The sequence below is a fragment of the Triticum aestivum genome, chromosome 2D (genome assembly GCF_018294505.1).
Source record: "Triticum aestivum cultivar Chinese Spring chromosome 2D, IWGSC CS RefSeq v2.1, whole genome shotgun sequence".
NCBI lineage: Eukaryota > Viridiplantae > Streptophyta > Magnoliopsida > Poales > Poaceae > Triticum > Triticum aestivum.
The window spans coordinates 264,283,010-264,300,706 of record NC_057799.1 but is presented as its reverse complement, the minus strand read 5'-3'; the positions used below and the strand labels follow the sequence as shown (position 1 = coordinate 264,300,706).

General features: G+C 44.4%; 1 protein-coding gene across 1 annotated transcript; it reads left to right on the top strand.

Annotated features, from left to right (window-relative positions):
* Positions 1-1,391: 1,391 nt before the first annotated feature.
* On the top strand, positions 1,392-17,391 carry LOC123052729 (THO complex subunit 4B). The gene is made up of 5 exons (XM_044476051.1): positions 1,392-1,685; positions 1,779-1,937; positions 7,666-7,734; positions 7,823-8,007; positions 16,762-17,391. Exons 1-5 carry the CDS (start codon positions 1,539-1,541, stop codon positions 17,009-17,011), a joined length of 810 nt encoding a protein of 269 aa, XP_044331986.1. The 5' UTR covers positions 1,392-1,538; the 3' UTR covers positions 17,012-17,391.
* Positions 17,392-17,697: the final 306 nt, after the last annotated feature.

The window sequence follows — 17,697 nt, the reverse complement described above, 5'->3', positions numbered from 1 at the left end:
GGATGGAATGGTCCATTGTCTCTTGCAAATGATATTTGTCGAGATCACCCACATTGTTGTCATGGAGATCAACTTCATTGTCATCGTCCGCATACTCATCGTTGTCCTCTTGCAAAGATTCATCTTGGTTGTTTCTACACGGGCTCAATGTTGGCCTCACTTCTTGGGTCAAAAGAGGTTCAACAATTTCATCTTGCTTCAAGGGTGGGGGGCTACTAGCAACCAAAGGGGAGGGGTTCCGGTTCAAGTCCAAATGCAAACTTGACTCAACCTTCTTCGTTGCAAATAACTCAAGAGCCTTGTCTAGTGATTCGGCCACCGTCTCCTTGTATGCAACCCAACGTTGCTTCGAGTTTACACGCATTGTCTTCCAACGGATGTGCATTCCAAAACCAACATTATGCCTTCCCTCCAACTCAATGATATCACTAGGGTCCATCCAATTCAAATCTTTCCTAACTTGTTGCAAGAGCTCCGCATAGCTAGGACTACTATCAAACACAATGTCAAGCTCATCCGGGTCCGGTTCTTTATTGCCTTTCAAAAAAGGCGTCTTTGTCCCCATGATGAACAAACACACATGTTCTTCCCATCCCTATAAGCAATGAACACAAGGTAACATTGCTTCCATGAGTACTAATCCATGGATTAACACCGAATACAAACCCTAATATATATATGAAACAACAACCCTAACCCTAACCATAACCCTAACCCTAAACCTAACCCTAACCATAACCCTAGCCCTAAACCTAACCCTAGCACCAACATAAGAACACCCATAAGAATAACCCTAGCATACTAACAAAACCTAATCATAGAAATTGGCAAACAAACATCTCACATCTCCATGCAAATCTCTGGATCCAAACTAAACTAGGGTTTCCCCAAACTACCAACAAATGAGCAATGGGAGAACTTTACTTTGATCAAAACAAGGGGATCGGAGATTATTACCTTGAGGGAGGGTTTGACTTCGAAATCCACGGACAAATTCTTCAAATTTGCAAGATTTGGAAGAAGATTTGAGAGGGGGGAGAGTGGGAGAGGGGGCAAAGCTCGGGGAGAGAGTGAGAGAGTGTGTGGTGGGGGGGTGGGGGAGGGGGAGGGGGCCCCAGCCAAGTGGCTGGATAAGTCACAGTGCAGCGCCTAGCCGCTAGGCGCTGCACATTACACGTGCAACGCCTAGCGGCTAGGCTCTGCACATTACAGATGCAGCGCCTAGCTCGGAGGCGTTGCACGGCTGGGTGCGGGCCCGTGGGCTGCCACGGTGGACAGTGGTGCAACGCCGTGGAGCTAGGCGCTGCACCGTAGGGTGTGGCGCCGGCGTGGCGGACGCTACACAAAAGGGTCAGGGGTGTGAAATAATTTCGCACCCAGTTCATTCTGTGAATTTATTTCGTTTCGAGGTCAAAATTGTCAAATTTGCCTCCACACACACGCGCACACACCCCCGCCGCCGCCGCCAGATCTCAACCTTGCCTTAGTTTTCGACGCCGCCGCCGTAGAGCCCGTTCCCCCTCACGCGGCCAGCGACCATGTCGAGTGGCCTGAACATGTCCCTAGACGACCTCATCAAGCAATCCAAGTCCAGGCCCAAAGCCAACCCCGCCTTCTCTTCCGGGCCCACCCGCCGGGCGGCGCCGTCCGCCCGGACCATGCCCTACCCGCCGTCTGCTCCCAAGGTACGCCGTCGCGTTCGCACTCCCTACCGGGCTTCATGCCCTTCCTCCCTGCGCAAGAAACCTAACTCCACCAGCTGATGCCCGCCCATCCAGGCCGCCACCGCCGACTCTCTGTACGGTGTCTACTCCGAGCACGTTGCCGCCATGGCAACCTCCCCGCCACCGCCGGTGGCTGGGCCACAGGCACTCGAGACGGGCACGAAGCTGCACATCTCCAACCTCGACTCCAGCGTCACCGTCGAGGACGTCCAGGTGCTTGCTGTTCTTCTGTTGCTATTGCTCTTAAGATTCATGCCAATACCTTATTCTTGTTGGTTGACTGTAATATCTTAGCTATATTTTTATTCTGGGGGAAAGCCATCATGGCAATATATTCATTAGTCAAAATAGTTCCCTCCAACAAGGGGATCGTGTTGCCACAAGCTAACAAGGTATCCAACTGCATTATTAGCTAGTATATGCGTTGCCCTATTGGCTTCCGTCGGACAATTATCAAACTTAACTCTAGCGAAACCACGACATAAGAAGGTGCATTCTTCATAAACTGCTGCTGTTTGGCCTATTGAATTGCCGTCTGATCGCATGGTCTCCACAACCTCCAGGCAGTCGGACTGAACAACAATACGATTAGATCCCATATCTCCTGCCAATAGCAAACCGTCCCGGAGAGCATGAGCCTCAGCCATAGGTGCAGCTTCTTGCTGCAATATCACTGTATAAGGTAACATGACCGCTGAGCACCACAAAGTCTTCTGGCAGCTTCTCCCTGCTGTGCCGAGTGATCCCACTCAGTTTCTTCCTTGATCTAGCATAGTTGAGGCACAGGGCCAGAATAGCTTGCGCGGACCGTGCCGGCACCTGTACTGATTCAATCATGGGCCACTTGCCTTCTCTCCCACCATACGTACCAAGTTGTGATAGCTAGTAGCTTGCCCGTCTGATCTTTCGAATAAGCAAGGGCCGAGTCTGCCCTTTCATTTGTCAAACTGTGAAAAACAAATATCCAATTCCTGTAATTGAAGATCTCCTGGAGCTATTTTCCAAAATTGATCTTAGGAGTGGGTATCACCAAATAAGGATGAAAGCTGAGTATATTGCAAAACTACATTTTCAACTTACATGGGCCATTATGAATATATAGTAATGCCTTTTGACCTTACTAATGCACCAGCAACCTTTCAATCCTTGATCAATTTTTTGCTGGCATCTTATCTTAGGAAATTTCTAGTAGTTTCCTTTGATGATATACACATCTACAGCTCCTCAACGGCTGAGCACTTAAAACATTTAGCTGCTGTGTTTTCCATTCTTAGAAGCAACAAACTATTTGCTAAATTCAGTAAGTGTTCATTTGGACAAACTCAGGTGGAATACCCTGTCATGTGGTTACTGCTGAAGGGGTGTCAACTGATCTGTTAAAATTCAGGCTATGCAGAACTGGCCTGCTCCCACTAATGTCACTGAGTTGAGGAGCTTTCTAGCGCTGACTGGGTATTAAAGGACATTCATTCAGGCTGATGCTGGGTCATGTGATTGCCGCTGAAGGTGTGTCAACTGATCCAGTTAAAATTCAGGCTGTGCAAAACTGGCCTGCTCCCACTAATGTCATTGAGTTAAGGAGTTTCTGTAGCATCCCTGTATATCGACACTATGCAGATCTAGCATCTTCCACTAGCCTCCATATAATATCGATTCTAAGGTGCCCACTTCAGTCCTTCACACAACGCACGCGTTGGAAACGTGCACGCCATGTGGCAGGATGGTCGGTGTCGCAACACAAAATAACGAAATAATCCACAACAACAACATATACATATACATATACAACAACTTCGAAGAGTCAAATTTAACGAATGAATACAACAACGGCCTTTCGTTCAAGATATAACTCATACAACGGAAGCGAGTAGACCTTAGACATGTAAGAATACTAGTTGTCTTAAGAAGGCTTAAACTAAAGCAAAGGCGTCCATATCGCTAACCAGGCCGCGGTATGTTGGAAAACCAACTAACGCCGTCCATCATCAAACCTGCTTCCTGAATCGTTGCCGGCTGGATTGGCAGCAATCCAGGTAAAAGAGTATGGGATGATAACCAGCTAACTCATCCATCATCAAACCTGCTTCCTGAATCGCTGTCGGCTGGATTGGCGGCAATCCACGTAAAAGAGTAAATTAAGCAAGGTGAGTAGTCAGCTGTACTCGCAAGACTTACCTGAGACCTACACTATTTATGCATCAGGTATCAAAGGGGGTAAGGTGTTTAGCGGCAGCAAGCACTAGCACCTATAGAGACACGCTACATCTTGCGCTTATCAGGTACAAGGAATGAGAGCGTATAAGAACCAACTACGCTAAACGTGGTGCAACACAACCCCACAGGCTGCACCCATAGTGAGCTTCTATCCTATCGCCACACATCACAGAGCCTTGCATTCCCCTTTGGATCACCCACGAAGAAAATCCCCAAGGCACTTACTTGGCAACTTTTATTAATTATTTGAAGTTGTGCGACTCTGTTAACTAACAATATTAAGGGTGGGCAAGTTTTAGAGATTACAAGTTGAAGTTGTGCTATGATCAAGTCGACCGATTCAAGTCGTCCATAACCGCGGACACGGCTATCCGAATAGATTTATCCCTGCAGGGTTGCACCAATTTACCCACACGCATGCCCGTCAAAACCACCTGCTGGCCCATTATAGGTATGAACCGGAAGATTTGAAAGAGACACGTTGTTGCCCTAGGTATATCCAAGACCAGAAAGCCACCCGACGAGTCAATCAAGTGTCCTACCGGCTCTCCGAGTCAAGACTCAATCATGAGTGGGAAGTGGTCATGATTGACTGTTGCCTCGAATTGAGGTCAGCTGTCTGCCTGTCCACAATTTGTGAACCACCAGGGGTTGTAGCCCCTAACTGTGGTCAACCACCTAGTGGATCCGAATGGAAGAAACAAAAGTAAAACCAGCGTGCGGCTCTTGGAAAAGCCTACAGTTTCGAGTACCCGTGGGAGGGGGGGGGGGCATACACCACTCCCACATGTGGGTTAGAGCGCTCATTCTTGAACATAAGTGCCCAAGATCCTGGGTCCTAGGTCGGCTCAAGTGGAACAAAACACCATGCCCTCAACATGGTCTCCCAACATTACCTTCCTAACTTACTATCTCATATTGCACACATGACATCATCATCTGGCTTGGCGTATCTGCTCACCAAAACGCCGAGCAGCGGCGTACACTGGGTCGAAGCAGCCTTGCAGCAGCAGGAGAGACATGTCCCACGCTGCAGAATCCATCTTCACTGCGGCACTGTTTGAGTCCATCGGGGAGACATGGTGCTTTGAATTTGGTCGGCAACGACGGTCGCCGTTGGCGGCCCTGACCTATGTGGTTCTGGCATCGGCGATGGGGGCGCCCTGCGTCGTGCGTACCGTCTGAACGGGAGAGGTGGGCCGGATGGGTGGGGAAAGGCAGGACCAAGATTAGTGGCTTAACCGTGCAGGATTAGGGGTTGATCGGTGGGATTGGTGGCTTGCTGGCGCTCAACATTGGGAGACTATGCACCATTAGATCGCGTGATTAAATGGTTGAGATAGTTTGGATCTGCCCCCTTTGGTTCTTTTATAGGGGTAGTAGATAAGGACATGATATTGGTGGTGGTTGATAGATTTACTAAGTATGCTCACTTTATTCCCATGAAACATCCTACTACGTGAAAACTGAAAAGTGTGGCTAAAGCTTTCTCTCACAACATATTTACATTACTTGGCTTGTGAACTGTGATTGTGACTGATAGGCATGTAACCTGATGGTCAAACCGAAAGAGTGAATCAGTGCTTGGAAACCTATTTAAGGTGCATGAGCTTTCAACAGCCAAAGAAATGAATGAGCTGTGGCTCACTTTGGCAGAGTGGTGGTACAACACCACCTTCCATACTTCTCTGAAATCACACCATCCCAAGCTCTTTATGGTTTGTCTCCTCCTATGGTTGCTGAATCTTCTCTTCTTGATTCTATATGTGAAGTGACACATTGCTTCAGAGCAGACAAGCAGCCTAGGAAATCATAAAGGGCAACTTACTAAAGGCACAACAAAGAATGAAGTGTTATGCTGATAGAAAAAGTGAAGACAAATCTTTTCAAACTTGTGATGTGGCATATCTCAAGCCGCAGCCCTATAGACACACATCACTGAGTTTACATAAGCATGTGAAATTACTCTCAAGTTTTATGGGCCTTTCAGAGTAATTGAACAAATTGGGAATACCACATACAAACTGCTCCTACCAGAAGGGTGTCAGCTGTACCCCACATTCCATGTCAGCCAGCTCAAGACACACCTTGGACCTCAGGTCATTCCCTCTCCTCATGTCCCATTAGTGAATGTTGATGGCGTAATACAGATGGAGCCTGAAGCTGTGCTAGGGAGAAAGCTCATTCGCAGGCCACAGGTTGCAATCAGCATCTCAGTTGTTCGCTGGCTGATAAAATGGGCCAATCTACCGGTGGAAGCAGGCAAGCAGCAACATGGGAAGATTCGGCGTTTGTCCAGAAGGTTTTTCCATCTTTCCAGCCTTGAGGACAAGTACTGTCTCACCTGGGGGGAATTGTCATTGTCAGGCCCTGTTCTGAAGTTAACTGAAGATATCCACTTCTATTTGAATTGTCAGGCCCTGTTCTGAAGTTAACTGAAGATATCCACTTCTATTGTTCCCTTGCTTGGTAGCTTGTTTTTCACGTTGATCTTTGATCCATCGGCTGATGGCGCACGACACCGCTTTGCCAATGGGCCGCTTCCTTAACCATTGATCGACCATCCGAAGCACCAAGCCCTTGGTGTCGCTGTTGATCGTCCGACAATGGCCCACTTGCTTTAATTCCTGTTGCTCTACTTTTCACTTGCTCCCGCACTGTAGTGGCTATAAAGCCCTCTCCTCATTCATTTTCGGTTACGCTTTTGTAATTGGGTTAAACCCTAGCCACCTGTGGCGTGCTGTACCTACCTTCTTCCTTTCCATGTAACAGAAACCCAGATCTAAGCGGCTTAATCCTGCTTGTTCTTTGAATTTCATACAGATTTTCAGTGTTGGAATAGTTTAGGTCTTGACCATCTGTTAATAATTTTAGTGTGAAGTGTTCCTTGAGAGACCATCTCTTAATCTCCATGATTATTGGTCCACAGATTTCATAATTCCATGTGACAGATTGAGCTCATGTACTCCCTCCAAACGAGTTCTGATCACCACGGAAGAATATGATCATGCTTTCCAGTCTTTGATAAATAATATATTTAAAATAGAGTATTACTATTCTGCAACCGGTTGCATAATACTTATTCTACAGCTAGTTTTGCACTGCCTTCCAATAACAATGTGTCCTGCCTTGACTCGATCTATTGTACTGCCTCTACAGTCAGGTTATGGAGGTTGTAGAATAGTAAACCTATATATTTGAATATATAGAGTGGGTCACACAAAGATTGTACAAACAGATTGATCACAAATAGCAATTATATTTTTGCGAGTTTTACCATGGCATATTTATATTGTGATAAAAACTATGGGCCCAACTGCAACATGGATGTTATAAAAGTTGAGTCACTCTGAACCACTTAATGAAATCGTTGCACTTTGAACCATGCATACTTGTACCATTGAACCATGTTCGGTGTGACCACATAGGACTGATTAGTTGCGAGTCAGTGCGATAATGTCCATTCTAAACATGGTCATTGTGAATTTGTGATATATTTATACCAATATCATACTTCCAATTTATTTATTATTTATTTTGTCCTTCAAAGTAACCCAAGTCCCATAATACATGGCCCAGAGTGAAATTACTCATCATGAGAAGTAAAGAAGTATTATGAATTTGTGACCAAAGCAGACAACACGTAACTCTACATTTGTTTTAAGCACATAACTTAATTGTTATGTGATTGTAGCCGATGGGCTTCGTTTTTTCTTTATCTTGTCAGGAACTCTTTTCAGAGATTGGTGAGCTCAAACGTTATTCTGTTAACTACGATAAGGATGGGAAGTCTCAGGTAGATTGTTGAGCAATGTCTTCTCCAAGTATCATATATCATCTGTAGTTTCTACACCACAGATCTTTCTTGACTCTTTTCCTGTTAGGGAAGTGCGGAAGTTGTCTTTGCAAGAAAAGTAGATGCTTTGGATGCTATTGAGAGATATAACGGTGTTCTGCTTGATGGGAAGCCAATGAAGATAGAGCTCATTGGAAATAAGACCGAGCCACACCCAACAGAACCTTTGATGTACAACGGCACTTCTTCTAACTACAATGCAACTCCAAACAGGTTAGTCTTTCTAATTAGATTTCTTATGTATGGTTTAATCACTGTCAAAGAATGGGATATCCTTTTCGCTCATATAAGGACATTCTCTTACACTACACCTGTTGATGTTTTTCTAATCCTTTGAAGCAATCTGTCATTTTTAATGCATCAAATTGGTTAAGTTGTGTCCTGAACCTAACATCTGGCCAAATGGAAGAGTAGCAGAGTTTGGAAACGTAGAAATTTAGATTCCAGTACACTTGTTTATGTTTGTCAATGTTTTAAATTGTTTCGTTGGTAACACTTCTGATCATTATTCTCCGTGATCGTGTAGCCACAGTGAGTAGGTGCCCCTACCGCTGCTGCGTGATAGCATTCACAGAGCTAGGCTGTTCAGTCTAAATTATCTAATAACGTGGTGATGATTGCAATCTGTAATATAGGGCTTTTGTTTGTGAAGCAGCACAGGGGTGTGGAGGAGCAACTCCACCTTACTGCTACAAAGTATACAGCACAAGAGTTGAAGGAACTACTTCAACGTGCTGCGCTAGATATCGCTCTAGAGGCGAATGTAGGCCAATATGGCAGCTGGAGTTCAGTCCAGAACTCCTAGAGCACAAGATCTACTCTAAGATCTTAGATAAAAACACCAAGTTCTATTATAGGTAGTGGGGTATATAGTTTGGTTACAAAGTAGAGGTGAGGACCTCTATTTATAGGGCTTTGGGAAGCCTTTACATACTTCTACTTATAGCTGGACACTCTAGAAAAACATTATTTAAGATTCACCATTTCTACTCATAGCTACTCACAACTAGAGGACTCTAGAAAACATTAGGTAGGGTGGAAAAGAAAAGAAATACTACACTAGAGTGGAAGCATCTAGAAGTAGCCAAACAAATCTGACATACGATTTGTTTTTTCTTTTTCCTCATCTAGTGTTCCTCATCATTCTCCCCTAGTTGTTTGGAACTCGCCCTCGAGTTATCTTCATAGAGCGCTTCTTCTGGATGGTAGAGAGTCGAAGTCCGAAACATTGGAAGTGTTGGATATACGCATGTCGCTTGGAAGATCTATCACATAAGCGTTATCATTTACATTCCTCACGATAGAGAAGGGTCCATTAAGGGTCCATACCTTCGCTGCCTAAGTTTCTCTTTAACACCTAAAGGTAGCCTCTTTTTTCAGAGGTATACCATCACCTTATCACCAACTTGGAATGATTTCGGCCTCCTTTTGCAGTCAGCAAGTTGTTTATATTTCTGATTTTGTGCTTCCAAAACACCATGAATCTTTTCAAATAACTTAGTGTAATTATTAGCAAAGGACAATGCTGATTTTGAGTTTTCCCTTGATGGTAGCTTCACCAGGTCCACCACATGTGTTGGAACTTTAGTGTAGACAATGGAAAAAGGGCTCCTTCCTGTGGATCTATGCTTGGAGTTATTGTAGGAGAACTCTGCAAGAGATAAAGCCAAATCCCATTGTCCCTTTCTTTCTCCACAAATGCAACGGATCAGATTACCCAAAAACTTGTTTACCACTTTCGTTTGTCCATCTATTTGTGGATGAGCAGTGCTAGAAAATTTCAATTCAGTGTTGAATTGCTTCCACAAAGTGAGCCAAAATGCAATAAGAAACTTGGTATCACGGTCTGAGACGATGGACCTTGGTACTCCATGAAGTCCGACCACTTCTCGAAAGAACAAATTTGCCACATGATGAGCTGTTGTCTTGCGACATGGGATGAAATGAGCCATCTTAGAGAATCTGTCCATGACCAGTCCACGACCACAAACACAACATCACTCCCTCGTGGTGTTCTTGGCAAGCCTAAAACGAAGTCCATAGAGATGTCCTCCCATGGAGCGACAGGAACAGGCAAAGGCATGTATAACCCTGTGTTCTGGACTTGGCCTTTGCAGGTTTGATATATAGGGCATCGCTGAACAAACTTTCCAGCATCTCTCTTTAGTTGTGGCCAAAAGTAGCGAGCTTCCAGGTTAGCGGTAGTCTTGTCCCGTCCAACATGGCCACTAAGATCATTTGAATGGAGTTCTCTAATTAGTTTGTCACGCAGAGAACTCGGGATGCACAAACGATCATTTTTGAAGACATAGCCATCTTGCACCAAATAGTCATCACCTAATGGCTGGCCCTGACGTGCTTCACCCAAACATGGCCAAAGTCATCATCATCCTCATACAACTCCTTTATTTGATCCATGCCTGGAAGTTCAGCCTCAAAAGAAGTCAAGAGGCTTGCACGATGACTCAAAGCATCGGCCACTCGGTTAGTTGTCCCAGATTTATGAACGATGAGATAGTTAAACCTCTCCAGATATGCTGCCCATCTTGCTAGTATGCGGTCAAAATGTTTTTGATTTCTAGAATGCTTCAAGGATTGATGGTCGCTATAAACAATGAACTCTTTAGGTAGCAAGTAGACTTCCCAAGTTTTCAAAGCTCTGAAAATGGCATACAATTCTTGTTGATAGGTACTCCATTTCTGTCTAGCTTCGCTTAACTTCTCACTAAAGAAAGCAACGGGCTTCCTTTCGTGAGATAGAACAGCTCCAATGCCTACTCCACTTGCATCACACTCCAACTCAAAAGTCTTGTTGAAATCAGGTAGCACCAAGACAGGAGCTTGTTAGAGTTTTTGCTTGATCTCATTGAAACTAGCTTCAGCCGCTTCCTGCCATTGGAACTTTCCTCTTCAGGCACTCGGTAATTGGTGCCATGATAGTGCTGAAATTCTTCACAAATCGTCTATAGAAAGTTGCAAGGCCATGAAAACTTCTTACCTCAGAAATGGTCTTTGGAGTTGGCCATTCTTGGATTGCTTCAACCTTGGAATCATCAACATGGATACCGTCACATGTTACGACGAATCCTATGAAAAGATGTTGTGTTTGCAGGAAAACACATTTCTTCAAGTTGGCGTAGAGCTCATTTTCCCTTAGTACTTCTAGCACCTTCCGGATGTGATCAAAGTGTTCATCCTCATCCTTGCTATAGATCAAGATGTCATCGAAATGGACCACAACAAAGTGGGATAAGAAGGGTCAAAAGACTTGATTCATCAAGTGCATAAAGGTACTTGGTGCACTTGAGAGTCCAAATGGCATGACCAACCATTCAAACAACCCATCCTTTGTCTTGAAGGTTGTTTTCCGTTCATCCCCGAGTCTTATGGATTTGATGATATCCGCTTCTTAAATCTAGCTTCGTGAGCACTCTTGCTCCACTAAGCTTACCCAACATATCATCCATATGGTGAATAAGGAATCTATACCTTAGAGTGATCTTGTTAATGGCTCTACTATCGGTACACATGCACCAAGATCCATCTTTCTTTGGCGCGAGCAGGGCTGGTACAACACATGGGCTAATACTTTCTTGAATGTGCCCCTTCCGCAGCAATTCCTCCACTTTCAATATATCATGCTCTTTTGGGCTCATTCGATAGTGTGGAGGATTAGGAAGACTTGCTCTCGGAATTAAGCCAATTCTATGTTGAATTCCTCTCATCGGTGGCAGACCTTGTGGCTCTCCTAGTATGTGCAACACACAAATCAGCCTCCTTCAAGTCTTCCATAAACTCATGAGAGGTGTGGGAGATAGTTAACATAGTTTTTGTATTACCTTCAGTTTTGTTTGGTAGAATAATGATCTTTCTCCTGTTCCAAATGAAAAGAGTAAGAATTTTCCTTGCCCTTGTGTGTAGTATCCACAACAAATTGCGAAGGTCTCCCAAGAAGAACATGGCTGGCATCCATATCAACTACGTCAGACAACACGTTTGAGCGATAATGCTTTCCCAAAGAAAGTGGCAGGTTGCATTGTTTGGTGATTCTCATATTCACTCCTTTCTTGATCCATCCAATAGTGTAGGTTTCAAGCTTTAAATGGTTCACCAACTTCTGGGAGATAAGATTATCGCAACTGCAACTATCAATCACTAATTTGCATATCTTGCCATTCACCATGCATTTGCTCTCAAATATTTTCTTCCGTTGTGTGTCGTCAGGCTGTGGTGTGGAACATAGGAGACGCTGAATCACACATACCACCTCCACACCTTCTTCTTGGCAAACCTCTTGTCCCTCTACATCTTCAGATTTGTATTCTTCCTCATCTTCTTCACCATCATGGATAGTTGTGTTAACAAATTTTCTTAGTGGGCAACCGTTGGATATGTGTCCCTCTTTACCACATTTATAGCACTTCGTGCCTTCATTTGCCTTACCCTTGCCTCTTGTTTGCTTTGAGATGGGTCGTTTTGCCTTTGGTGGAGTGGTCTTTTCTTCCAGTCCATTAGTGTGATCCCTAGACGAGCCTTCGGTATGAGGATATGGAGGATATGGAGCCTTAGTTGTCTTTATCATCCTCACAAACCTCTCGGCCTTCAAGGCTAGAGCTTGTGCTTGATTAATGGACCAGATTTGTTGCATCATCAATCGATCTTGAATAGCATCATTGAGACCATTGATGTACCTTGCAACTTGTTGATCTTCAGTTTCGGCAAGGTTGCACCTCACTTGTAGCCTTAGAAACTCTTCCGTGTAATCTGAAACAGTCTTATTTCCTTGAGCACAATTTTGGAATTGGATAAATAGGATCTGGTCATAATCAGCGGGTAAAAATCTCCCTTTCAAAAGACTTTACAATTGTCGCCAAGTTCTCACACGAGGTTCTCCTCTCAGCCTGCGTTCTTCTTGAACGCGATACCACCATGCACCGGCTCCTCCTTTCAGCTTGTAAGCGACCAAAGGAACTCTACGATCTTCCGGAACCTCTATGACCTCAAAGAAAGTCTCCACTTCATATAACCAATCAAGGCACCCTTCAATATCAACATTTCCATTAGAAGTTGGGATTTCAGCTTTTACCTTGTATGTATCCCTTGCATATGTAGGGTTGGGCACTCTCCGATATGCATAGAGATCAGGCTCTTCAAGGGCATCATCATATTCTTCACCTTCAGGAGCTTCAACATAAATTGGCCTTCTTGAATTACGCTGGACTGCACGTTGTTGTGGTGGCCTTGTTCAAGATTACCTCTCCTTCTTTGTTGAACATCTTCTTCTTTAGATGAATCTCCTTCATTGGCAGTAGAGGGGAACACCCTTTCTTATCATCTCAACCAGCTGGTCAAATCTCCAATTAAGATCTTCACGCGGCTCTTTGATTTGTTGTTCTGCAGCATCCATCCTCTTCTCCAATTGCTCCATTGCTTGCTCTCAAAGAGGACATAGAACTAGTATGGATCAACGAGGCTCTGATACCACCTGAAGCAGCACAGGGTTGTGGAGGAGCAACTCCACCTTGGTGCTACAAAGTGTACCACACAAGAGTTGAAGGAACTACTTCAACGTGCTGCGCTAGATATCGCTCTAGAGGCGAATGTAGGCCAATATGGCAGCTGGAGTTCAATTCAGAACTCCTAGAGCACAAGATCTACTCCAAGATCTTAGATAAAAACACCAAGTTCTATTATAGGTAGTGGGGTACATAGTGTGGTTACAAAGTAGAGGTGAGGACCTCTATTTATAGGGCTTTGGGAAGCCTTTACATACTTCTACTTATAGCTGGAACACTCTAGAAAAATATCATTTAAGATTCACCATTCTACTCATAGCTACTCACAGCTAGAGGACTCCAGAAAACAGTAGGTAGGTTAGAAAAGAAAAGAAATACTACACTAGAGTGGAAGCGTCTAGAAGTAGCCAAACAAATCTGACGTACGATATTTTTTCTTTTTCCTCATTTAGCTGCGAAAAAATGCGAAGCGAAAGATTGTGTTATAGTTCAGCACGTTCTGACAATCAGGCACATTTTCCACTTGGTAGACGTTTCCAGCTTAAAACTTTTCATGTTTGTGCATGCAGCAACTCTGCCACCCTTCGGTGGAGGACTTATCGCTAACATAAAATGAGAATGTTGCGGTATATTTTAGGTGCACTGCGGAGATATGAAACGGTAAAATAAAGAACATAAGTTTGCTGCCACTCTTCGGTGGAGGACTTATCGATAACATAAAATGAGAAACTGAGGATGTGAGGTATATCTTAGGTGCACCGTGGAGATTCGAAAAGGTAAAATAAAGGATATAAGTTTGCTGCTTTGAATATTAATGATTAGATGCTGCTGGAAGTGAGGCATGCGCTTGAGTGGTTCAGGCCAGGAGTGGACTTGGGTGTTGGATGCTTGGGCGATGGGCCCGGGAGATGGTGCGGTGCTTCCGCAGCAGTGGGATCGAATGTCGGGACTGCGGAGGCGGTGGCAGTACGAAGACGATCAATGGCTTGATGCTGATTGAGTGGTGGTCTATGTCGACTTGGCTGGTGTGACTCGTGGAGTTGATTTGGCGTGTCTGTCGGGATGGCCATTGGGGGCCGCTGGCGACTGGCTGGCGTGGCTTGGGTTACAAGGCAGTCAGGTCATTCGGCTATGCGGTTGTGTGGCCTACTCGCAGGTGGAGTATGGCGGGGCAATGGCCCCAGAGGACTGTGAAGGGGGGCTGTGTAAAGAGTGGAGGCTAGACGTATGTCGGGGTAGCGGCCCTGTGTAGCGCCTCGGGACCGGCAGTATGCAGATCTAGTGCATCTGCTAGCATCTGCATAATATCGATCCTAAGACACCACCTTCACACAACAACGTTCACGCCATGTGGGTGGAAAGCAAGCATCACAACATAATTCCAATACAGATCCGCAAGAACATGCATATACAACTCCGGAGAGTCAAATTAATGAATGAATACCATACAAGGGTCATACGACGACCAAGATATAACTCATAAAACAGAAGCAAATATACCTTTGACAGCTAAATCATACAAATGCCTTAAGAAGGCTTTAGAGAAGAGCAAATGGCGTCCATATCCCTGCCCTGGCCAGACCTGCCTAGGGATAACTAGCTAATGATTATATAACTTTTTGGTGGGTCACTCCCTTACTAGTCTCTTCTTGATCATGGGATGAAGCACGCATTTTTGCCCTTCCGTTTGAAACTATAATGATTGGTTCACCCATTGTGCATGACCCCATGGGCAAATTGCCAAGGGCGGCCCAATGGAAGATGGCAAAAGGTCATTGGGACCACGTCACTCCAAGGTATCTTAATATGCTCCAACCTCGAGGGAGATTTCAACCGTGTGTTTCGCTTTGATAGTGTCGGAGTCACTAAACCATTGGACCTTGTATGGATGAGGATGGCGCTTCTTTTTAAGATGCAACTTGGAGCATAGTTATTCACTTGCCAAATTGTGCCAACTACCACCATCAATGATGTCCTTGATGGATCTTCCTTGGATTCCTTCTTTGATGTAGAAGATATGGCATCTTTGATCATCGTCATTTTGTAGTTGAAGTGTCGAGATCTTGGAGACGACTCTTGTGGGACTTGAGTCGAGCAACATGATCCAAAGGTTTCAGTTCTCCTTCACTATAAGATTCGTACTCTCCATCGGCATTGAGGATCTTAGTGCCTCTTGTAGGATGACATCAAGATAGCAAGGTGAAACGTCAAGTTCAAGATGACATCAATGGAGTACTTGATGACATCAATGGAGTAGGATGACATCAAATCCGCTATCTTGCCTCTTGTAGGATGACATGTCATCTCGGTTGGAAATCCGCTATCTTGTTGTATGGTTGGATATCACAAATGAGGACGGAGAGGCAAAAGAAAAATATGCACCTGCAAAGATATTGAGGAAAATGAGCAATACAAAATGCCCCAACGAAGACTAAGCTCATGGTGCACAAACTTGAGGAGAGACGCTAGCTTTGGTTGCACGTAGAGGGCAAGGATTCAACCACTTGACTGCTATACTACTGCCAGAACTTGATGTTTTCCTACGAGTATCCTTGGCACTTGTATTTCTATTGCTCTTTGTACCTTTTGCTAACAAGCTTCTTCTTTCTCTTTTTTGTGATACTTTTCTTCCTTTTGCCTTTCCTCTTTGAGCCAAGATTTGCCATCAAGATAATGCGAGGATAGAAAGCACACCTCTGATCAATGAAATAAAAAAGTCGTGCAAGGCAAGTGATTGATACCCGACAATACTCGATAAGCTAGTCTCGGTAGGTTCAAGGTAATTGCAAAAAATGGAATGGCTCACAAGGTGGCAAAGTTGCGTGACGAAATGATATGGTGATGTCCATAAGATGCTTTGCATCAGGTCCGTCAGGTTCCTTGTTCTTTGCGCGGAGCCTGGCGCTGCTGGGGCCACGCCCATGCAGGCCACAGAGGCGATGGGTTTTGAGTGCAATAACGAGTGTGTTCTTGATTCCCTCATGGACTGGCATCATGAAATGACTATTTGTAAGAAAGTTAACCTATATGTTGGGACGAAGGTTTTTTATGATTTTGACCTTGGACAGTTGCATCTACTCGGTAGTCCAGAGGCTGTTTCACCGCACATAAATGAAGTTTGAACGTGAGTTTTCTGCACCTGAAGAATTCTGATTATGGACTTAAGGGTTGTGGCTCCTCATTTGGATTTGCAAAACTGATTCCAGCCACATGCCTGTAGATACCGACCCACGTGTACATTTTCTAGAGTATTAACATGCACAGCCTATCATATTACAAAATGCATTCTATTATTTGTGGGACACCAGATGTCAACCACATTCTGTAGCCTGCATGTCAACTGGCATAGATTTGGCTCTGCAGGCCTTTTGAGCAGTGAATGTAAAACCAGCTTTATTTTTGGCAGGCCTTTTTACACCATACATTCATTAGTTTGGTACTCCTTTTGCAGTTTGCTTCAGAGAGGTGACCCGAGAGGGCCATTTCATGGTAATGGTCGTTCTGGAGGCAGTGGTCAGGGCGGTGCTGGCAAAAGAGGAATGTTTCAAGGCAACGTTCGTCCTGGAAACACTGTGCAGGACGGTGGTGGGCGGGGTCAGGGCAGAGCCAGAGGGCATGATCGCAGCCGAGTTCCGGCCTCTGCTGCGGATCTTGATGCTGAACTGGAGCAGTATCATGCAGCAGCAGTGAAGCAAAAATGAGGCTCTGATGTAGTCCGTATATTTTATACTCCCTCCGTCCATATATAGGTGACGTGGTTTTAGTCCAAATTTAAACTAAAACCACGTCACTTGTTTATGAACGGAGGGAGTATATACATAGATTGTTGCATTATTAGTTTTCTGCTTTTAGTCGTCAGGTACCATGTTGAGAAAAGTTGGAAGGCATTAATTCGACATTTACATCTGCTGTGCTTTTCATATCCCTACTCCGTGCTGGATATGCCGTATTACCTAATTTTGAAACAGGGGTGTTCTCTTGGGGTTTATTTGGATAGTAAGATTACAAAGAACTAGTTCTTGTTAAATTCAATTTCTAACTGAATCTTGGATATGTCGTATCATCTTGTTTGGATTGTCTAACTGAATCTTTAGATATAAAAAAACCGAGTTCTGCAAAAAGATCCGTCTAAGGCTCATTGAGATGAGACTTTGTTATGTCACATCTAAGTGATATCTCCCTTTGTGTGGTCCCTTTTTCCTATGCAGCACACCTTTTTTAGCTTGGTTTGTTCTTGTATTTTTGTTTTTGTTTCTTGTTTTTTTTGAGCAACTGTTTTTGTTTCTTGTAGATGTGCTGTTTTTGTCTGGATTGATGCAGCATTTTGTTGGGCTGGGCTTTTTAGTTTTTTTACTTTATATTTGGGCATTTTCATTTCTATTGAATT